The sequence below is a fragment of the Ailuropoda melanoleuca genome, chromosome 12, assembly GCF_002007445.2.
Source record: "Ailuropoda melanoleuca isolate Jingjing chromosome 12, ASM200744v2, whole genome shotgun sequence".
Taxonomy (NCBI): domain Eukaryota; kingdom Metazoa; phylum Chordata; class Mammalia; order Carnivora; family Ursidae; genus Ailuropoda; species Ailuropoda melanoleuca.
The window spans coordinates 35,050,289-35,073,414 of NC_048229.1; the positions used below are offsets into that span (position 1 = coordinate 35,050,289).

Consider the following 23,126-nt stretch of genomic DNA (forward strand, 5'->3'; position numbering starts at 1 on the left):
TCCCACCCCTCCCCGTTTCTGCTCCAAGTGTCTCCCTCGTCTTTATCTCTGAGTCTCCCCAGTTTGCCTAATGTGTCTCTGCCTGGCTTTCTATGTCCCTGTGGCTCTCTGTCACCTTCACCGAGTAATTTTGTTGCTCTCTTTCCCTCCATCTGTTTTCTCATCTGTCTTTGCCGGTCTCTCTGTCTTTGTCAGTCTGTCTGTATCAGCCTCTACTTGGTTCTGAACTGTGTCCATTTCTCTTAAGTCTCTCTTTATGACTCTCTCACCAAGCTCCCCTGTCCGTGTCCATTCCTGTGACCTTCCTAAGTCTTCCCTCCCCCACCCCAACTTCTGCAGAGCCTTGCGCTGGGAGCACGGTGCACAGTCATCAGTCTCACCAGGCTCGTGTCTGAGGAGGGAGTGCATAAAGGGGGACATAAGCCTGTATCTGGGTGTCATGTAGGGGGCCGAGATCTCCCCCAGGCAAACTGGAGAACAGGGAGAGAGAGAGCCTAGAATCTCCTGGGATCCAAACACCTTTAGGTATCTCTGTCCCCCCCAGCCCCCTTGCCCATGGTCTAGGCCCTTCCCTGCCAAAAACAGACAAGGTGTAGGTGGCGGGGTGGGGAGATACAATATGTTGACAGATCCTCCCCCCACCACACACACCCCCAGGAAGGGGGCAGAATTGCAGAGGGGACCTGAGGGCCAACCACCTGGGCTAGAAGATGTGGCTCCCCCCCACCTTCCCCAGTCTCCATGGAGACAGGCCAGGTCTGCAGGCCCAGCCTCCTTTGCTGCATATTCGGCCTCCCTATTACCATGGCAACAAGGGACAGCGGGGAGGGATGGGGATGGGTCAGAGTACAGGATTGGGCCGAGGCTCTGGGTGCTGGGGAAAGCCAGGGAAGCTGACTCCCTGCCCCCCTTTACTCCCAGGCCGTCTCCTTGTCCGTGTTTGTCTCTCTTTGGCTTTAAATCTCTCTCTGTTTCTCTTTATTTGTGTCTCACTCTGGCTTTTAGCCTTTCACATATTTCCCTGATCAGGCCCTTAACCTTCACCACCCATCCCCCATGCACACCAGGCTCACTCTGTGCCCTTGCCTGTGTCCCCCAGGCCTCCACTCCCACAGGTGGGGAGGATACCCACATTCTGAGGAAGCGACAGGGACAGGCTTTCACTTGCTCTCTGCCCTTTCTATAATCCCCAGGGAAAGTCTGAGGTGTTCCTCAGAGAGCAAAGGGTGGGGGTGAGAGGCTGGGACTGCTCAGGCTTCGATGGGCAGCTGATAGGGTGTTGTGTGTATGTGGCAGGCCTGGAGTGCGTGTGCATACACACACTGAGACGGGACGTGTGTGGCTGGGTGGGGGCACTGGGGCGTGTTTGCAGGTGTCTGTGTTAGCACTGCAATATGTGATGTGTGCAGTGTGGGAAGTGTGTGGGATGGTGTCGTGAGATCTGTTTCTGTGAATTATTGTTCTGGGTGTGAGTCTGTGTGCACCTTTTTGTCATTCACAATTAGTGACGCTTTGGCAGTTGTGCCCTGTGGACTTCTGCTTCCTGGGGAGGAGTGCGTGTGGTTATGTGTGTGGTGTTGTGTGACTGCAGCAGGGACCACAAAGGCTCATGGGGTGTGTGAGAGAGTGTGAGGCCTGTGAGGGTGTGATGGTGCCGAGTGTGGGTATGTTGGTCTGTGGGTTTACTGGTTGCGTGGTTGTGGGTCTCTTTGTGAAATGGTACAAGGCCAGGTGCAGTGGAGTGTGTGATGTGCATGTCTGTGATGTAGTGTTTGGAGGGTGTGAGTCAGTCTACATAGCCCTTTATGACTGCGATTGTAATTGTTGTGGTGTGATGGGGGGTGCATTTTATTTCCACATGTTGGTGAATCTCTGGCATTGTGTGATGGGGTAGTGTAGTATGTGTTTGAGGGTCCATGCAGGTGTGTTCTGGAATGTGACGGTGAAACTGTGCTGGTGTGTGATGGGGTGGTGGACGTGTGCATCCTCCCCATCTGGGCTATCTGGGTGATGGTTGTGTGTGAGTGTGAGGCTTGGTGGGGTCCTCTGGCTGTGATGTGTCTTCTGTGTACCCTCCCAGTTGTGTCTCCCTGCATAACTCTGCATTGTGTGTGGGGGCACACTAGTGAGGGGGCCTCAAGGCTCCTTTCCCCTCTGCAGCACCCCTCCTAATTGTAGGGTCTTCCTTGCCTCTTAGGCCCCCTCCAGCTCCCCCTCCTGAACAACACCCCAACAAGGTCTCCAGCCCCCCCCCGTCCCCTGTGCCCCTCCTTATTGTGGTGGTTTATAAGGGGCTTTCCCCCCTCCCGGTGTCCACGTCTCCCAACCCACCCCTCTCCCTGTGGCAACACCCCCACAGTGCGGGGATTTTCGGGGCGCTCTCTCCCTCAGCGCCCCACTGCGGGGGTCTCCAAGTTCCTCATTGCGGGGTCTCCGGGATCCCCCCTTCTGCAGCTCTCCCCCTTGGCGGTGCCGCCACTTTGCGGAGGCTGGGGGGCGGGGAGGACAGCTGCAGTACTGGGGGCGGGGCCGCGGGCCATCCGTCAGGGCGGCGGCGCTCCTGATTGGCCGGCGCCGGCCCCCCCGCGGGCGCGGGCATATGAGGAGGCGGAGGCGGCGGCCGCCGCAGACTCTGTGCGGGAGGGCTGCCGGCAGGACCGACGCGCGGACCGAGGCGCGGGCGCTGCAGAGGCCCCCCAGCCCGAGCCCGCGCCTGAGCCCGCCCTGAGGCCTCTGCCCCGGCCCCCGCCCCGCCCGTCCGCCCCTCTCCCCCGGAGCCGCCAAGATGGGGGTAGGTGCTCGGACCGGCCGGGCCGTGCGGGTGTGCGACATTGTGGGTCCAGTGACATTGGGTGTCTGCGGGGGGCGGGGGCTCCGGAACCCCTGCGCTCCGGGGCCAGGTCCGGGGGACCCGGCCCGTCCGTATGGTTGTGCCGCTGGTTGAGTGTGTGCGCGGGGCCGCCTGGGACCGCGGGGTCTGTGGCGTATGTTAGCGTGTCTTTGTGTGCGGGGTCCGTGGGGCACCAATCGGCCCTTGGCATCTCTGCCTGACCTGGTGCGGTTGCACGCTCTATCGTATGTGTGCGTGTGCGTGTGCGCGTGTGTGAGCTTTTGGCTCTGTCAGGTCCTGCCAGCACCGTCTGACAGCGATCGTGTGGCCCAGGTTGTGTCTGACTGTCTGCATTCGTGTCTGGGTTTGTCTGAGAGCTGGTGTTTGTGTCTGGGGGTGTTGAAAGCCCTCTGCTTCCCTGGCCGGGTGGGGACAGGTCCAGGCTATGGGATGAACACCAGATGACCTCTCTTTCTCCTTCCAGGCCTGGATGGGGGGGCTCTGCAGTGCGGCGGGTGGCCTGGGGATGTGGTGTGTGTCCAGTTCCTAATCTGGGGAAGCTGATATGGAGAGGGGGCTGGGAGAAGTAGGAGAGCTGTGGCAGGGAGACTGAGTGCCTGGCTGAAGGCGCATGTGTGCACATGTGGGGGGTAGGGAGGTGGGGGGAGTGTATCGTGCATGTCTGGCTATGCCCTTGCCTCTGTGTCCGTGTGTCCTTGTCTGTCTGTGAGTCTCTCCAGCAGATGCCGCCTCCTTCCCTGGCTGACCACCTGATCCCCTCTGCAGCCCTGGATTCCTCCCTGGGTGTCTGGGGCGGGGCCATGGGGGGAGAGTGGGAGGAGGCGGGTGGGCTGGGTAGGAAGAAGACAGAGGGTCGAGATGGGAAAGGCTAATGGAGAGGGGATATGAGGGATGGGGAGAAAGATGGCGGATGAAGGCTGAAGGGCCCAGGGATGGAGGTGGGGGTGGGGCTGCAGATCTGTGGCTTGGGGTGGGTAAGGGGGGATGGGGAGAAGAATTGGGTGGGAAGAGGACTGGGAGACGGCGGGGGGGGGGGGGTTTGAGAGTCAGTGATGGCTTCCAGGTAAGTGGAATGGAAGGAGGGAGGTGTGGGTAGATTGGAGGAGACTGACATTGTATGCCCCAGGGAGGGAAGAGGGGCATTAGGAAAAGAAAAGGGGCCAGGAGAAGAGAGGCACTTTAGACATGGGTTGCAGACAGAGAGGCAGAACCCTGTGGAAAGAGCGAAAGAAATAGGCAGAGACAGAGAGATGCTCTGAAAGAGACAGAGAGAAAGAGACACAGACGTAGAGACAAAGAGAGACACAGAGAGACATGAAGAGAGAGACATGGGTGAGACAAAGACATGGAGAGACACATCAGAGACAAAGAGAGAAGCTGAGTCTGAGATTAGGAGACCCAAGGACAGACATTTCCTATCCAGAGACGACCAAAGTCAGCTTGAAGGGTGGGAGGAGGAGGCAGAGAGCACAAGGGAGCTGGAGAGAGAGATGCTCAGAGATGAAGGCCTCAGACACCCTGAGAGGGGGAGGGAGAGGTTGGCCAAGGTGCAGAAGCTGCGTGAGCTGGCGGGTGTCAGGGGGAGGCGGACAGCAGGAAATAGTGAGGAGCTGCAGAGACTGGCTGCAGCGAGACAGGCGTGTCCCCCGCCCTCAGAGGTGCTCCCGCCCTGCAGTGCGCCCATCTGGGCCTCCTGCCTTGACTGGGAAAGCCTCGGCTCCCCCTCCAACAGATGGAAGCTCGCCCCCAAGGGAGTCTGGTCATAGCAAGGGCAAGCAGAAGCCAAGGCTTGCCTGCCAGGGACTGGGGTGTCCCAGCCCCTCCACCCTCAGACCCAGGAGTCCAGAGCCCCCAGCCCCTCCACCCTCAGACCCAGGTCTCCAGGCCCCCAACCCCTCCTCCCTGAGACCTAGGAGTCCAGGACCCTCCTCCCTCAGACCCAGGAGTCCAGACCCCCAGCCCGTCTTCCCTCAGACCCAGGAGTCCAGGCCCCCAACCCCCTCCTCCCTCAGATCAGGGGTCCACGTTCCCCAGCCCCTCTCCCTCAGACCCAGGAGTCCAAGACCCCCAGGCCCCTTCTCCCACAGACCAGGGATCCAGGCTCTGAGCCCTTCCTCCCTCCAAGCAGCGGCTCCCAGCCTTCCCCAAGGTTTCAAGGGTGGGCTGCTGGTTTTCTCCCCCACTCCTGCCAGGGCCCCATCTCTCTCCTCTCTTGCCTTCCCCCTCCTTTCTCTACCTTGACCCTATGACCTTCTATCTCCACACCTCTCCATCCATGGGGCCACCCCTGTTGGCAGGTAAGACCCCTCCTGGTGCAGGGAGTGGAGGCATGTCCTCCCTGTGCCCCAGGCCTCCGTGCTTTTGAGTCAGACACAGTGTTGCTGCAGGGCTGGCCCAGGGCCAAGCCTCCCTCCCACCCTCCTAAACCCTCTCAGAGGCTCCCAGGCCTCCAGGCTGCAGTAACCCCCAGGCTCAGCCTGGGTCTGGGGGCAGCCGGCAGGCAGCTCAGCCCTCTACAAGGTCACAAGGGGATTAACACTGAGCTGCCTGAGCCTGGGATCCCAGCTTGGCTCTGGGCCCACAGGATCTGTCAGCAGACCTCTTCTAGCACCTGGCCTCGCCCCACCCCTCCTGCCAGCCTCCAGGGACACTGCCTTCCCCATCTGCCCAAGCCCCCAGACTGGAACCTCCCTCACCCCCTCACACTGCATCCAGTTCAAGCCAGGCCTGGGGCTTCTGTACCCCAAATCCTAGCCAGCTCCTAGTCTGCCCTCCAGAGCCCTGACCTTGCCCATCCCCTGTTCAAAGCTGTCTGTGGCTGCCACCAACCCCCGAGAGAGAGGCCAGGGCCCACAGCTTGTCAGTCAAGGCCTTCGGGACTGGCTGGGTATCCAGCCAGGCCACCATCCTGGTGCATAGCAGGCTGCCTCCCGGGCTTTTGTCCCAGCTGTGACCAACACCTGCAGTACCCTGTCCTCTGTCCCTGCCAGGCCTGTGGGGTCTCCCAGGTTCTCCCTGTCTTTGAGAGACCCATGGGGCTGTGGAAAGGAGCCCAGGAAAAGAGCTGGGTAGAGAAGACAGGGAGAGTGACAGGAGGGGGAAACCTGGAGCTGGAAGGACAGAGATGCCGAGATGCACCCGAGAGAGACAGATAGACAGGAAGGTTGTAGAGTGAGACAGCCAGAGACAGACAAGGCGGTTGGTTGAAACAGGAGAGGCGAAGAGGGAGAGACACACGAAGCATTCCAGAGGAGGACACAGCTAGAAAGTTGAAGACAGACTCATGACAGGGAATGGCAGAGAGAAGGGTGGAGAAAGACATGGAGGTGGAAATACTGACACTCAGAGACAGTCTGAGATCACGTAACACATCAACTTGGAGAGACACGGGAACCCAGAGAGAACCAGAGAGAGACTTAGCCAGATACCAGGAGAGATCGTTCAAGAGATGCAGACAGACGTTGTATGAGACAGAGAGACATACAGAGCCAGAGATCAGTCAGACAGACAGAATTATACAGAGACACGTGCTGAGAGACTTAGAGGCAAAGAGACAGACGACATAAAGTGACGAAGGAGAGAGAGCAGGGAGAGAAACAGCCACAGAGAGACAGAGATGGCGAGATAAAGAGGTAGGAGACAGAGAGACAAAAAAGAACAACAAGACAGAACGGGACAAACAGAGACTGAGAGAGATAGACCCAGAGATAGAGGAATACAGGCAAAGCAAGAGACCTCCGGACACTCTCAGAGCTGGGACAGGCCCAGGAGGAGGGAGAAAGAGACACCAAGTGACTGAAGGAGAGAGAACCACAGAGACAGGCAGAGAAACAGAGAGACACAGAAGCACAGACAGACCTGGACAGAGACCCTCAGGGACAGAGACCCAGAGACAACATGGCACCAGAGACAGTGAGGCCAATAGAAGAGACGAGACCCATGGGTTCTGAGAGACAACCACTCAGAGACACAGGGCAGAGACAGGGAGGTGCAGGCAAGCCCTGACAGACAGACGGTGACCCCCAGAGCCAGACCCTGCCCAAGGCGCACACCTGTACAGAAGCAGGCCGGGGCAGGGGCCCGGAGGGCCGGTGTCCCCCTTGTAACCCCTTCTCGCCCACAGTCTGGTGGCTCTGACAGCTATCGTGTCGCCACCTCGCAGGACAAGAAAGATGACAAGGGCTCGCCCAAGAAGAGCAAGGGCACCAAAGAGCGCAGGGACCTGGATGACCTCAAGAAGGAGGTGGCTATGGTAAGCCCCACCCTTTGCGCCCACAAACCCGCCCAGAGCAGAGATGTGGCCGGGGATGGGCCTCTCAGGTCTTGCCCCAGCCCCTGAAAGGCCTTGGCTCTCACTGCCTCCCACCAAACTCTCGTTCCTCAGACAGAGCACAAGATGTCAGTGGAAGAGGTCTGCCGGAAATACAACACAGACTGTGTGCAGGTGCGGCTGGTCCTGAAGGAGGAGGGCTTCCGGGAGGAGGGACTGGGGGGCCTGGACCCCTTAGTCTGAGGGCGGAGGGGCTGGAGGTCTGGACCCCTGGGTCTGAGGAGGAGGGGCTGGGGCCTGAACCCCTTAGTCTGAGGGCGGAGGGACTGGAGGTCTGGACCCCTGAATCTGAGGGAGGAGGGGCTGGGGGCCTGGACCCTTGGGTCTGAGGGAGGAGTGGCTGGGGGTCTGGACCCCTGGGTCTGAGGGAGGAGGGGCTGGGGGCCTGGGGTGCTTTGGGGTGAAGCATTGGGGTACCAAGGTGGCTCAGGGAGGGTTCTGTGTGAGTCCTGTGTCCCCCAGGGTCTGACCCACAGCAAAGCTCAAGAGATCCTGGCCCGGGATGGGCCTAATGCGCTCACACCACCACCTACCACCCCAGAATGGGTCAAGTTCTGCCGCCAGCTCTTCGGGGGCTTCTCAATCCTGCTGTGGATTGGAGCCATCCTCTGCTTCCTGGCCTATGGCATCCAGGCGGGCACAGAGGACGACCCCTCGGGTGACAATGTGAGTGCCCTCCACCCTGCTCTGTGCCAGGGCCTGGACGTTTAGGGGCGCACACCCTGCCCCGTGTCTCCTGCCCCTTCTGGCTTCTCAAAGCCCACTCCCCCGCTCTCCCTCATCGGACCTGCATAATCACTCGGTGAGAGAACCAGAGAAGGTCTAAGGAAACTGAGGCTCAGTAAAGCCAAGTAACTTGTGTGCCGTGTGGTGTGTGTGAGCTGAGGCTCTGTCCCAGGGCTTTGTGATCCCGGTGGCCTCGGGGGCAAACACCACCAGGTGGTCATCACCTGAAAGGTCCCTCCCAAAAGGGAGTGCACTCACGTAGCGAGCCAGGCGCATCCAGCTGCTGCTCTGTCAGGACCCCTCCCGCAATGCAGGCGACACACAGGGGGACGCGGTCTCAACGGACCCCGTGCCCATAAACACAGACCCACACACTGACCACATGGAGATCCTTGCACACGCACGTGCACACACATGCAGAGTCAACACCATCACGCTGGACATAGACTCAGACACACAGGCACAGACACAGGCGTGGATGGACAGACCCAGGAACTCAGACACACACAGAGCTGCAGGCCTAGCCTGCAGACAGACAGACTGACCCACCAGTCAAGCAGAGACAGATTGTATTCCCAGACATTAAAACTCGGGGAGCCTGGCTGGCTAAGTCGGGGGAGTGTGTGACTCTTGATCTCAGAGTCCTGAGTTCGAGTCCCATGTTGGGTGTAGAGATTACGAAAATCAATTGATCAATAAAACTTTAAAAAAAAAAAAAGGGAAATTAAAACCTAAACAGGCAGATAGACGCGGAGTCTCAGACCCAGGCAGACCAAGAGAGAGTGACAGAGAGACAGAAATCCACATACAGAGACTCAAACACAAACAGTCCCATAAATTCATTATTTTTTTTAAAGATTTTATTTATTTATTTGACAGAGAGAGACAGCCAGCGAGAGAGGGAACACAAGCAGGGGGAGTGGGAGAGGAAGAAGCAGGCTCCCAGTGGAGGAGCCTGATGTGGGGCTCAATCCCATGGATCCGGGATCACACCCTGAGCCGAAGGCAGCCGCTTAACGACTGAGCCACCCAGGTGCCCCAGTCCCATAGATTTAAAGCCAGGCATGCAGACCGTCGGACAGACACACTGACTTAAACACAGACAGACACATGGACGGATAATAGCATACACTCAGATTCTGCAATGCAGACAGAAAGACAGACAGATGGACGCACAAAATCAAGAGAAGGACTGACCTAGAGATTCAAACGCACCCATGTGCAGAAAGAGGTACCCTAACGTTAATAGGCAGACAGACACACGGACCCTCAAGTAGACACAGCCTGGGGTCGGACACACAAATATGGACACCCCCCTCCCCCGTGGACTCAGAGTTCCCTTCCCGGATTCTACAAATCTCGGGGTGAGGCTGGTAGGGAGCGGCTCTGAGGCACGACCCTGTGTCTCCCCACAGCTATACCTGGGCATTGTGTTGGCGGCTGTGGTCATCATCACCGGCTGCTTCTCCTACTACCAGGAGGCCAAGAGCTCCAAGATCATGGAGTCCTTCAAGAACATGGTTCCGCAGGTGAGGGGGCGCCCCGGAAGGGGTCAGGTGGGAGTAGGAGGGTGGGGGTGAAGTGTGCCATCCAAGCCCAGGCGGAGAGCTGGGGTGCTGACTATTCTCCATTCCGCCCCCAGCAAGCCCTGGTGATCCGTGAGGGGGAGAAGATGCAGGTGAACGCTGAGGAGGTAGTGGTTGGGGACCTGGTGGAGATCAAGGGTGGAGACCGAGTCCCGGCCGACCTACGAATCATCTCAGCCCATGGTTGCAAGGTGGGACCAGGACCTGAGGCCCAGCTCTGTCCTTCCTGGAGTGGCTCTGTGGTCCAGGCCCCCAGTCCCCTCCTCCCTCAGACTCAGGAGTCGTGCCCCCAGCCCCCTCCTCCTTCAGAACTAAGAGTCCAGGCCCTAGGCTCCTCTCTTTCAGACCCAGGGTTCCAGGCCCCCAGCCCCCTCCTCCCTCAGACCCAGGGGTCTAGGCCCCCAGTCCCTCCTCCCTCAGACCCAGGAGTCCAGGCCCCTGCTCCCCACCCCCCCCAGACCCATCGATACCTTAGACCTTGGCAAAAAGCTTCTGCTTCCCACCTTCAAGAGCCCAGCCTCTAACCCCCCGGACACCACTCACTCACCCAGGTGTCCAGGCTTCTAGTTATGACCTCCACGGATACAGCCCTAGCCCCAGTGTCATCTGGACAGGTGCTCCCTGACACAGGGCTGGGCCCTCTTTCCCTCCACCCATCCTCAGGTGGACAACTCCTCCCTGACCGGCGAATCAGAACCGCAGACCCGCTCTCCTGACTGCACACACGACAACCCCTTGGAGACTCGGAACATTACCTTCTTTTCTACCAACTGCGTGGAAGGTGCGGCAGGGCACGGTGGGGGCATCCAGGTTGGGGCAGGGCTGGTCCAGACAGAGAGATGTGTGTCTGGGACTTGGGGTCCCTCTGAACCTCGCTGAGACCCCATCCCCAGCTCAGCCTCCTCCCCTCTGGCCCCACAGGCACAGCTCGCGGCGTGGTGGTGGCCACGGGTGACCGCACTGTCATGGGCCGCATTGCCACGCTGGCTTCAGGCCTGGAGGTGGGCAAGACACCCATCGCCATCGAGATCGAGCATTTCATCCAGCTCATCACCGGCGTGGCTGTCTTCCTGGGCGTCTCCTTCTTCATCCTGTCCCTCATTCTCGGATACACCTGGCTTGAGGCTGTCATCTTCCTCATCGGCATCATCGTGGCCAATGTCCCAGAGGGCCTGCTGGCCACTGTCACTGTAAGGGCCGGAGCCCCACGTCTGAGGGAGGAGGGGTCTGGGGGTCTGACTGCCGTGTTCCTGAGGAGGACACCTTGCACACTGAGGGCCGAGCCTCCTAGATCTTGAATGACTGGGTCTGGGGACTCAGAAGGCCTTCTTAACAAAATGAACAAAAATCTCGAGGCACACTGCAAGGCATGAAGGGCGAACAGCCTATCATGTTCTTTTTTTCTTTTCTTTTTCTTTTGAGAAGGTGGGGGGAGTAAATGAGCAGGGGGAGGGGCAGAGGGAGAGAGAGAATCTCAAGCAGACTCCTTGCTCGGCACAGAGCCCAACACAGGGCTCGATCCCACGACCCTGAGATCATGACCTGAGCCGAAATCGAGAGTCGGAGCCTCAACCGACTGAGCCCCCCAGGAGCCCCGTCAGTCCTACCACTTTCTAAGTTAACTTACACAATTAAGAAGTACACCCTCATGGGGTTCCCGGCTGGTTCAGTCAGGAAAGCATATGACTCTTGATCTTGGGGTTGTGAGTTTGAGCCCCACGTTGGATGTAGATATTGCTTAAAAATAAAATCTTAAAAAAAAAAAGAAGTATATCCTCATGGTAAAAGGTCCAAATAATACACTAAAATAGTTAAACGATAAAATAATGCCAGCCCCCCACCGCCCTGCTGCTCATCGGTCAGCCCCACCATAGAAGAGCGTTGTCTGCACTGCTGCCCGGCTGGTGTGGGCGTATTCCAGCCTGCGGTTCAATGCTGTCTTCACGGCACATAGACCCGGCCGTCCCAGAAATTCTCTGCTGCTTGCTTCTTTTTACTTAATGCATCCTGCCACGATTTCCCCATTAGCATGTTCAAAGCCAGGGTAGGTCAAAGGCTTTTTACAGACGTGGTGTCATGCATATGGACGCCCCGGCTGTGAGTCTGGGCACGTGCGTGTGGGCAGCACGCAGACTGAGTTCCCCAGAAACCCCCTTGAGACCTTGTCCAGCTTCTTTCCCCCAACCCAAAGGTAACCCCTACGCTGGCTTCCAGCAGCATCACTGCATAGCAATGGAATAATCAAATACAAACCCTTGTTTCCGGCTCAGTTTCGTGCTGGACACGATGCCCTTGAACTTCACCCATGCAGGTGCAAGCAGCAGGAGCCTGCTCTTTCTCGTTGCTGCATATTATTCCATCTTTTATTCCTGCAGTTTATTTATCCCTTCCGTTGTTAGTAGATGTTTGCATTGCCAATTATAAGGGTTGCCGGTGTGCCCAGAGCAGTAGCTGTCTTTGGGGGCACATCCAAGCCCGCTTTTGTCGGTCCGTACCTTGGGATGGAATTGCTGGACGGCAACACTCTTCTGTGTGTGTCTGTCTTGTTGTCTGATGTTTGGGGGCAGCGCTCTTTCCTTTCCCGGGCCACGCGGTTGCTGCTGGGCCGGGCAGGTGTGTCGTTGGCGCTCGTGTTGCCGGTGCAAGCCTGCCACCCGGCTCCCCCCAATGACTGGCCCGCCCCTGATGCGTCCCCTAGGTGTGTCTGACGCTGACGGCCAAGCGCATGGCGCGGAAGAACTGCCTGGTAAAAAACCTGGAGGCTGTTGAGACCCTGGGCTCCACATCCACCATCTGCTCGGACAAGACAGGGACCCTCACCCAGAACCGCATGACGGTTGCCCACATGTGGTTTGACAACCAGATCCATGAGGCCGACACCACCGAGGACCAGTCAGGTGAGGGTGGAGCCCCGGCAGGGACCGAGGGGGTCTGGCCCCAAGGCGCTGTGACAGGGGACATGTGCCTCCTTCAGGCACCTCGTTCGACAAGAGCTCGCACACCTGGGTGGCCTTGTCCCACATTGCCGGACTCTGCAACCGTGCCGTCTTCAAGGGAGGTCAGGACAACATCCCTGTGCTCAAGGTACGTCCAGCTGCCCCCCTCGCCTTGGCCCTGCCCGTGGCCACCGCCACTGCTCTGCTCTGACGGCCCTCTGTTCCCCCAGAGGGATGTGGCCGGGGATGCCTCTGAGTCTGCCCTGCTCAAGTGCATCGAGCTGTCCTCTGGCTCTGTGAAGCTGATGCGCGAACGGAACAAGAAAGTGGCTGAGATTCCTTTCAATTCCACCAACAAGTACCAGGTACTGCCGGGCTGTCTAGGAGAGCTAGCCTGGACCTCGGTGTCTTGATCACGCCTGCAAGCAGTCACCTCTGCGCCACTGCCCCCCTTGCTTTGGACAAGTTACTAACCTTCCAGAGCCTTGGTTTCACCATCTGTGAAATGGGCGTGATAGTGTCTACCCGGTTAGGTAAGGAACAGGCTGACCCAGGAGTAGTGAGAGCAAGGTCTCTGCTAGAGTGGGAGGCAGAGGCGTAAGGACCTTCCTGCAGCCAGGGAGCTCCCATTCATTCCACCAATATTCGCTTGTGCAGCCAGTGCATGTCAGGAGCACGTTTTTGGTGCTGGGGTACCCATGGCAGTGAGTGAAACAGTGAAGTCCCTCCTCTCATGGAACTTACGCTCTAGTGCTGGAAGACAGTCCATGACAAAGGCATGAGGAAATACGGAATATGCTGGCTGCAGGTGTCTGGGGCAAAAGTATTCTAGGCAGTGGGCATAGCACGTGCAAAGGCCCTGAGGCAGGAGTGTATTGATGCATCTGAACAACAACCAGGCAGGCAGGGTGGTGGAGCAGGGAGCCTGGGAGTGTGCTGGAGGTAAGGACAGTGGGTGTCTGGCCGGGTCCCATGAGGCTCATGGGCCGTGGAGGGGACTCGGATGTGACTCTAAGAGGAACATGAGCTCTGTGCAGAGGAGAGATGGGAGCTGACTCATGTTTTTTAAAAGAGTTTCACTGAGATATAATTCATATATCATAGATCACCGACATAAATGTCACAGATACATGCAATCGCTCCACAATTAGGGAACATTCCATCCTGTCAAAAGGAAGTCTCACATTCCTTAGTTATTGCCCTCCTCTCCCCCATCTCCCTGATCCCGAAGCAACCGCTCGTCTACTTTGTCTCTGGGCGTTGGCCAGTTCTGGCCATTTTGTATAAATGGTATGGACGTCTTTGCCATCGTGTGATGTTCTCAAGGTTCGTTCATGTTGTGGTGTGTGCTGGTACCCCAGACCTCTCTCTGGCTGGGTAATGTTGCACTGCTGGCATAGTGCACAGTTTCTTGATCCCTCCAGCTGCTGATGGACATTCGAGTCGTTCGCCCCTTTGCGCTACAGTGTGAACTGCTGGGAACTTCATGCACACATTTCTGTGTGGACACACTTGCTGTGTCTCTTGGGTGCTGACTCGTGTAGTAACTCTCCTGTAGTCTTTTGGGGGGGCTGTCAGACTATTTGCCAAAGTGGCTGCCCCGTTTCCCACAGACTCACGTTTCTTAAAGGATCCTCCTGGCTGCGGTGGGGAGGAAGTATTATGGGCTGGGGCGGGCAGGCATAGACACTCAGTGTGATATTTCCTCTGAGAGATGGGGGTGGCCAGATGGGGTCGGCAAGAGGGAAGGTGAGAAGAGGTCAGAATCTGGGTGTATTTGAGAGGTGAGCTGAGCAGATTTGGTGATAGGTCAGATGTGGGATGAGAGGAAGCCGGGTGAGGCAGGGAGAGAGATTTCTGTGAGCAAGCCCCATGGGCAGAAACATCTGTGAGATAGAGAGACAGAAATGGCAGGGGTGAGCCGAGATCTCTGTGAGAGACTCCGAGAACCAGATGGCGATCTCTTGGGTAGAGAGTTTGGGGCAGTGCATTATGGGGGAGCCCCGGCTGTGGTCTGTCCTGGCTCCCATGGCTCAGGCGGGGGGCTGGGGGCTGTCCTGTTCCCCAGCTGGGTCCCGCCAAGGCTCAGGAATGCCCGCCCTCTCCACAGCTCTCCATCCATGAGACTGAGGACCCCAACGACAACCGATACCTGCTGGTGATGAAGGGCGCGCCCGAGCGTATCCTGGACCGCTGCTCCACCATCCTGCTGCAGGGCAAGGAGCAGCCCCTGGACGAGGAGATGAAGGAGGCCTTCCAGAATGCCTACCTCGAGCTCGGTGGCCTGGGCGAGCGCGTGCTGGGTGCGCACCTCGGGGGGGGGTGCTGATGTGGGGCAGGGGCTGGGCCAGCTCGGGGCGGGGGGGTCCCTTGAGGCTGCCCGGAGCCTGGCTTAGAATAAGGCCTCCCAGAATGCACCGTGAATGCATGAATGAATGAGTGAGTGTGTGTATGAACGAGAGGGGGAGGCATCTTTAGGGGAAGAATGTTGACAGACTGTGTCCCTGGCTGGGGCTACCCTGACGGCAGGGACCCCGGCGGCCAAGAGCTATGGGCAGGAGCATGGCTGTCTGAGGCTGGAGCCCTCATGCCCCCACCCTGTCTTGCCATCAGGTTTCTGCCATTACTACCTGCCCGAGGAGCAGTTCCCCAAGGGCTTTGCCTTCGACTGCGACGATGTGAACTTCACCACAGACAACCTCTGCTTCGTTGGCCTCATGTCCATGATCGACCCGCCCCGGGCGGCCGTCCCCGACGCCGTGGGCAAGTGCCGTAGCGCTGGCATCAAGGTGTGGCCCGGGGCAGCGGGGGAGGTGGGGCCGGGGGCCCCCCGGGGGCCAGCGGTGAGGCTGGACCACCCCAAACAATGCCCACAGGTCATCATGGTCACGGGTGATCACCCCATCACGGCAAAGGCCATCGCCAAGGGTGTGGGCATCATCTCCGAGGGCAACGAGACAGTGGAGGACATCGCTGCCCGGCTCAACATTCCCGTCAGCCAGGTCAACCCTCGGTGAGCCGCTTCCCCGCCCCAGCCTCCCTCCAGGACAGCCTGTCCCCCTTCCTCTGGCTCTCAGCACCTGGGCCCCGCGCCCCCTCCACGTGTGAGGACGGGCAGCGTGGGGCAGGTCTGCATCTGAGCTTCGCTGCCCACGAGCTGTGTGACCCTGGGCAAGTCACTTACACTTCCTGAGCCTCGATTTCAGAACCCGGCCCTCCTGCCTCTCCTGTTTGTGGGTTTGGCCTGCCTGGCCGTCTGTCCATTTGTCCCCATGTGTCCTGACCAGCTCCCTCCTCTTCCCAGGGATGCCAAGGCCTGTGTGATCCATGGCACTGATCTTAAGGACTTCACCTCGGAGCAAATCGACGAGATCCTGCAGAACCACACAGAGATTGTCTTCGCCCGCACGTCCCCGCAGCAGAAGCTCATTATTGTGGAAGGCTGTCAGAGACAGGTGTGCTTGGGCTGAGGCCCCTTGTAGGAGGGGGCTGGGGCCAGGCCTCTGGGCGTCCTCCTCACCCCCTCTCCCTCCAGGGAGCCATTGTGGCTGTGACCGGGGATGGCGTGAACGACTCCCCCGCCCTGAAGAAGGCAGACATCGGGGTGGCCATGGGCATTGCCGGCTCGGACGTGTCCAAGCAGGCAGCGGACATGATTCTGCTGGATGACAACTTTGCCTCCATCGTCACGGGTGTGGAGGAAGGTGAGTTGGCTGGGGAGGTCCTGCAGACTGGGGCTCCTGCAGGAGGCCCTGAGAAGTGCTGGAGGCACCGGCCAGGGCTGTGGCGGAATGCGCAGTAGGGAGATAACCAGAATCATTCCGAGCCCCAGGTGGAGCCTGAAGCCCATCTTTTCCAGTCTTCCTCCCCCACAGTGGGGTTGGGGGCTCCCTGGGGACAGGGCTGAGCTGATGCCCTTCTGGGGCCCAGCCTCGCCCACTGTAGGGCAGTCTGGCCCGCGAGGCAGACGTAGAAAGCATTTTGAAAACGCCTGTGAGTCAGACCACGGGGAAGCCGAGGGTCCTTCGGGAGCCCTGTGGAGGTCCCTCACCCAGCCTGGGGTCCGGGCGGCAAGGAAGCCTCTAGAATGGACAGGAGTCACTATACAGCATCCCAAGGGCCGATCTGGAACGTACAGGTAGGGTAGTGCCAGGAAAGGGAGCTGCGGACAGAGGAATGGAGCATGAACAGGCCAGGCGCTGGGAGGGAGCCCGTGTGTGGGGCCGGGGACACCGAGCCCAGGCTGCAGAGCCAACGGGCACCACCGCCTCCTGATGGGCCTCGATGTGGCCACAGATGGAACTTGTTCATATTTAATTTTATTCTGATCATCAGAGCAATTCCCGATAATTATAGGAAATGTAGACAAGCATTAAGAGGAAAATTGGAATCACCCATAACCTCGCCATCCAGAAATAATCCCTATTCATGCTGTGGTGCATTTCCTTCCAGTTCCTCTCTCAGTTTGAAATGTCCCCAGGGTAAAAAAAAAAATAATGCATGATAAAAGAGAATGCAAACGATAAAGCTGAGCCTGAAGTAACAAATTAAATGCTCTTATCGTTGCCTCCTTTGTCCCAGAAGACATTGTGGTTAACCCTTTCTTCTTCCCCGAGACATCTATGGTTTGCAGTGCACAGCCTTACGGATACACCGGTCACACCTTGCAGACAGGCTTCCCACCTGTATCGGGCTCCCACCTTGCGTCTCTTGCCTGGTGCTGGAGAGAGAGTTTTGAGCAGAGCGGACACTGTCCCTCCCCTACAGGAGCTGGGAGGGGCAGCTTTAGACAAGTTCACAAACACAACATGACAAACAGCTGTAAATGGTGGCAGGTGCTAGGAAGCCAACAAGTAGGATGTCATGATAGGTAATAACCGTGGTCCTACCCAGATAGGGGTGGGCAAGGCAGGCTTCTCGGAGGTGGGGGGGAAAAAAACCCACCAAGTTTAACTTCCAGGAGGGGAAATTCCAGGCATACCGCAGAGCAAAGAGCATCGTGAACCCCCACGTCCCCATCCCCCAGCACCATCACCGCACGGGGCCCATCGTGTTTGTCTCAACACACACTGGATTGTGTTGAAGCACATTTCAGTAATTTCCTCCGTCAGTACCGGGAGTTTGTGGAAGGCAGAGCGTGCACGGCAGGAATAGGAAAGAGGGGGTCTTACTTTTACACCAAGGCGATCAGAGCATTCCTACCACTGCGCAGCCCGCCTTTCTGTTCCACATGAATGACGTATCTTGTTGCTCGTGCCTCTCAGCGCACCTGGGAGGGTGGGGGGGGTGCTGGCTGGGTTAATCTTTAGCTTCTTTTATTTTTTTTTATTTTAAAGATTTTATGTATTTATTTGAGAGAGAGAGAACTCACGAGAGGGGGGAGGGTCAGAGGGAGAAGCAGACTCCCCGCTGAGCAGGGAGCCCCATGCTGGTCTCGGGCCCAGGACCCCGGGGATCATGACCTGAGCCAAAGGCAGACGCTTCACCAACTGAGCCACCCAGGCGCCCCCAGCTTCTTTTTACTCTATACACACTGGACTGATTGAGTTTGTATTGAGATATGACATGCATACAGTAAGCTGGGCAGCTTGATGAATTTTTACACGCGTACACACCCATGCGACCACCAGACCTCGACCAAGATAAAGAACATTTCCAGCCCTGTTAGGGTTTCATCAGGTTCTCTCCAGCCCATAGCTCCCCTCCCAGACATAAGCCATACCCTGACTTTTAGCACGATGCAGTAGTTCCGAACCTCACACGGAGTCATGTGATATGAGCCCTTTTGTGTCTAGCTTTTTTCGCTCGAAATAACATCTGTGAAATTCATCCGTGGAGTTGGGTGTGTCAGTTGCTCGTTCCTTTTTCTTGCTGAGGGGTATTCTGTAGTATGGAGGGACTGTAGTTCATTTATCCACTCCCATGCCGATGGGCATTGCGGTCGGTTCTGTGTTTCGGCGAGGGGGACTAACGCTGTGGTGAACCTTCTCGTACTCGCTCTTTGGTGGACATGAACACTCCTTCAAATCTAGGAGTAGGATTAATGGGTCAATAGAGTAAGGGGCTGTTTAACTTTAATACGAAATGCCAGTCTTCCCAAATGGCTACATTTCAAGAACGTTTGAATGGGATGCCCTGGTTGGATGTTTGCGTGGGAAGGTGGGCAGGTGGGAGGGTGGATTGGAAAGGACTCTGGGACAGGGCAGGGAAGGGGCGGGGGCCCGGATGCCCGGGATCTGAGACTGCCCCTGCCCCAGGCCGCCTGATCTTCGACAACCTGAAGAAATCCATCGCCTACACCCTGACCAGCAACATCCCTGAGATCACGCCCTTCTTGCTGTTCATCATGGCCAACATCCCACTGCCTCTGGGCACCATCACCATCCTCTGCATCGACCTGGGCACTGACATGGTGAGTCTCCGCCATCCTCTGGGCCCCAGGAGGGGAGGGTCCCCTACTTCCAGCTCACGTGGCCTCTCCTGCCCAGGTCCCTGCCATCTCATTGGCATACGAGGCTGCAGAGAGTGACATCATGAAGAGACAGCCCAGGAACCCCCGCACCGACAAACTGGTCAATGAGAGGCTCATCAGCATGGCCTATGGGCAGATCGGTGAGGACTCGGGGACCCCACCTCGTTTATGGCTGGATGGCCAGTGCCTGGCCCATAGTGGGCACTCTGGAACCTTGTGTTGGATGAGTGGGGTGAAAGCAGGATTTGGTCCTGGAGGTTTGGGAGGAGTGACTTGCAGATGGGTGGTGCTCTCCAAGGCAGGGCCAGTACAGGTGGAGGACAGGCCTGGGGGTGCCTCTGGGGAGCACATGGGACACCGAGCAGCAGATCAGGTTGGCCCCAGGCTGGCCACTGCAGAGCCCACTGCTCCCCCTGCCTCCATGGTGGGAAAGACAAGATCAACCCGTGAGTACTCCGCGGGCAGGAGTGAACCCCATCCCTTCCCACCTCCTTCTGAACCTGCTGCTGGAGGTGCCTGTGCGGGGTCTTGGAGGTGCTGAGCTCCTCGTTGCTGGGAATGTTCCAGAAAGCAGAGGCTTCATGGTGGTGGTCAGAGGCCCAGGGAGATCTTTCCTGCATGGGGGAGCCTGTCAGACTGAAACCTAGGGGTTCCCAGGGACTCCCTGGTGTTTGGGTGGCCTGGGTCAGGTGGGAGAGACCCTCCAGGTGAGTCCCTTCCCTGAGGCTCCTGTCCCAGGTGGCCCATGGCAGGTGCTCACGCTCAGGCCCGGGTTCTGACGTAGCCTCCCCCACCATCTCCCAGTGGGAGTCTCAGAGGGTCTCCGAGGTGCCCTGGGCTGCCTGCTGGCTCCAACCTGAGCCTTTTCTCATCTCCTCCCCACCCCCCAGGAATGATCCAGGCTCTCGGTGGCTTCTTTTCCTACTTTGTGATCCTGGCAGAAAATGGTTTCTTGCCCAGCAACCTGGTGGGCATCCGGCTGAACTGGGACGACCGCACCGTCAATGACCTGGAGGACAGTTACGGGCAGCAGTGGGTGAGTGGGCGGGCCCTGCAGCATTGGGTGGGGGGCTCCCAGTCAGCGCCCCTGCCCACAGCAGGGAGGAGCCCCATCCGCTGTCCCGGCGGCATGGGGGGCTGCTTCCTAAGACGGCCCCTCAGCCCCAAGGGCCCCATCAAGACCCCTGCCTGGGGCTCAGGCTTCCTGGCGCTCTTGGCCCAGCCCACCGAGGTGCTCACGACCTCGGTCCGTTATCTGACCCACTAGCCACAGAGGGGAGTCCCCTCCTCGGGACAGAGTCCCTGCCTGCCCTGGGGCCGGTGCAGGGGTCGCAGGGGTGGGGCATGAGGGTCCCCAGAAGGGGCTGGGCTGCGGGTGTGCTGACTGCCGCCCTGCACGCTTCTCCTCGCTCCTGCAGACCTACGAGCAGAGGAAGGTGGTGGAGTTCACGTGCCACACGGCCTTCTTCGTGAGCATCGTGGTCGTGCAGTGGGCCGACTTGATCATCTGCAAGACCCGGAGGAACTCGGTCTTCCAGCAGGGCATGAAGTGAGGGCCGGCAGCACGAGGCTCTGTTCTGTCCCTCCCCACGTGTGCCACATGTCAGTCTTTGCCCCTGAGGGATTTCCTCTCGAGTGGTCCCATCTATTGTGCATTCTCTCCGTCTGTCTCTCTGTCTGTGTGTGTGGGGGGTGTCACTTGGGGTCCCCTTCCCCGCCTGTCTGTGTGTTGCTGTTTCTGTCTGTCTGCCTTTCTCCTTCTGTTCCCATCTCTCTGTCTCCCTGTTCGTCCCTCTGTCTGCATGACTCTGGGCTGTCTGTCTCCGTCCACCTCTGGGTCTGCTTGTCTCTGTGGGGCTGGGGGCCGGGTCAGGTCCTGAGTCCCCGCCTGCCTGTGCCTCCAGGAACAAGATCCTGATCTTCGGGCTGTTTGAGGAGACGGCGCTCGCTGCCTTCCTGTCCTACTGCCCTGGCATGGACGTGGCTCTCCGCATGTACCCTCTCAAGTGAGTGCCCCTCGCCCTCTGCCTCCTGCTCCCGGACCCTCCTAGGGGCCTTCCCCGTGGGACAGCCTCCCAGGCCCCACATGGGTCTCAAGCCCCACCTCTCCTGCTGTCTCTTTGGGCACCCCCCCATCACAGGCCCTGTTCTTTTTTTTTTCCCCCAAAGATTTTATTATCTTTAAGTGATCTCTGCACCCAGGGTGGGGCTCAAACTCACAACCCTGAGATCGAGAGCCACCCGCTTCACCGACTGAGTTCTGATCCCGCTGAGCCCTCCCCTGGGGGGGGGCTATGCTCTCAGGGGGGCCATTTGGCAGGCCCCAGCCCACAGCCTGGGCCAGGGCGCCCCTTGCATGTGGGCACAGAGGACAAGGGAGAATCCCCCCCAAGGTGGCCCTCCTGTTCTCTGGCTTCTGTGTCCCCTGGGACAGACCGGTCACCAACGCTCTCCTGCTCTCTGTCTCTGCAGGCCCAGCTGGTGGTTCTGTGCCTTCCCTTACAGTTTCCTCATCTTCGTCTACGACGAGATCCGCAAACTCATCCTGCGCAGGAACCCCGGGGGTGAGGGGGTTCCCGGGGTGGAGGGCGAGGCTGGGGGGCAGGGGCGCAGGGGGAGGGGCTGCGGGCAGAGCACTGTTCTGACCCCTCTGTCTCCCCCACGTCCCTTCTCTCTTCCTGGCTCTCCGGTCCCCCTCCTCTCTGTCTCTGTCCCGTGCCCTTCTCCATGGCTCTCTCTCTCTCTTTCTTTCTTTGTCTCCAGGTTGGGTGGAGAAGGAAACCTACTACTGACCTCACCCCCCACATCGCCCATCTCTTCCCTGCCCCCCAAGCCCAGGACAGCCCTCACCAGTCCCCCCATTTTGTATTCTGGGGGAGGGGCCCTCTCTCCCCATGGCCCCACCTTGGCCCCTGCCCCCTCAATTTATCTCCTGCCTCCCCACCTCCCCCCTCTGGCTGGCTTCTCTCTCCAACCTTCCCCTGGACCCCATCTCCCCCTCTCTCTTTTCTGTGTCACTGTTCCTCTCCGTCTCCTCACCCCTTCCTCCCCACCCCCTCTGCGCCCCCTCCCTGGGCTCTTTTTTACTCCCCCTCACCCCCGACTGATGCCATCTCTGGTTCTGGACAATTATCAAATATATCAGTGGGGAGAGAGAAGCCCGCGTGTGTCGTGCTTGCTTTCTGGCCCCGGGGGTGGGGGGGTGGCGTCCCCAGTGCTGGCTCCCGTGGCCGGGTGATCCACACTACCCCAGGAGCCATGGAATCACAGAGTCACTGGGTCATGGGGTGTTAGACTCAACCAAGGTTACAATGAGAGCGGCTTCAAATCACCAGGCAGTGGGATTATGAAGTCAGAACAAGGAAGAGGCAGGGAGTCAGACTGGGAATCCTCTCCTATTGGAGGAGGAAGGGGAACGGGGGACAATACTGGTGACAATGATGACAACGATGGTGATGATGGTGATTCCCTGAGTGCCTGCTCTGTGCTCTGCCCTCTTGTGCCTCAGCTCATTCAATCCTCACAAGCTGTGAGGCACAGAGAGGGAAAGTGACCTGGTCAAGGCCACACAGCCGAGAAGTGACAAATCTGGGATCTGAACCTCAGGTGTCCAACCTCTAAGTATGTGCTATTCTCTCGCTCTTTTTATTGAGACGAACTTTCAGTGAAGTGCAAAAATCTTAAGGGCACAGCTCAATGATTTTTAAAATGACATTGTGGGGTGCCCAGGTGGCTCAGTCAGTCAAGCATCGGACTCTTTTTTTTTTTTTTTGAAACATCTAACTCATTGTTTCTTGTTTCTTTTTTTTTTTTTAAGATTTTATTTATTTATTCGACAGAGATAGAGACAGCCAGCGAGCGAGGGAACACAAGCAGGGGAGTGGGAGAGGAAGAAGCAGGCTCATAGCAGAGGAGCCTGATGTGGGGCCCGATCCCATAACGCCGGGATCACGCCCTGAGCCGAAGGCAGACGCTTAACCGCTGTGCCACCCAGGCGCTCCAAGCACTGGACTCTTGATCTCAGCTCAGGTCTTGATCTCGGGGTCATGAGTTTGAGCCCTGCATTGGGTTCCACGCTGGGTGCGGAGCCTACTTAAAAAAAAAAAAAAAGAGAGAAAGAGAAAGATTACATTGCATAACCACCACCCAGATCAAGGTACGGAACATTTTCACCCGCCCAGAAAGTTCCTTCGTGCCCCTCTCCAGTCAGTGCCCCTCCTCCACT

General features: G+C 58.2%; 1 protein-coding gene across 3 annotated transcripts; it reads left to right on the forward strand.

Annotated features, from left to right (window-relative positions):
• The first annotated feature begins 2,651 nt into the window (after positions 1-2,651).
• Positions 2,652-21,704, forward strand: ATP1A3 (ATPase Na+/K+ transporting subunit alpha 3). Of its 3 annotated transcripts, none has more exons than XM_019804555.2 (23): positions 2,652-2,791; positions 7,014-7,103; positions 7,236-7,295; positions 7,644-7,847; positions 9,323-9,436; positions 9,550-9,684; positions 10,157-10,274; positions 10,415-10,683; positions 12,192-12,390; positions 12,468-12,577; positions 12,660-12,794; positions 14,540-14,732; positions 15,043-15,218; positions 15,306-15,442; positions 15,734-15,884; positions 15,965-16,133; positions 18,687-18,841; positions 18,918-19,041; positions 19,792-19,937; positions 20,320-20,450; positions 20,806-20,907; positions 21,374-21,465; positions 21,665-21,704. In XM_019804555.2, exons 1-23 carry the CDS (start codon positions 2,786-2,788, stop codon positions 21,691-21,693), a joined length of 3,045 nt encoding a protein of 1,014 aa, XP_019660114.1. In that variant the 5' UTR covers positions 2,652-2,785; the 3' UTR covers positions 21,694-21,704. The 3 variants fall into 3 exon arrangements, with proteins under 3 accessions (XP_019660114.1, XP_019660113.1, XP_019660115.1); XM_019804554.2 differs by having other exon boundaries at positions 2,771-2,791; positions 6,975-7,103; XM_019804556.1 differs by lacking the exon at positions 2,652-2,791 and adding an exon at positions 3,769-3,789.
• The last annotated feature ends 1,422 nt before the right edge of the window (positions 21,705-23,126 follow it).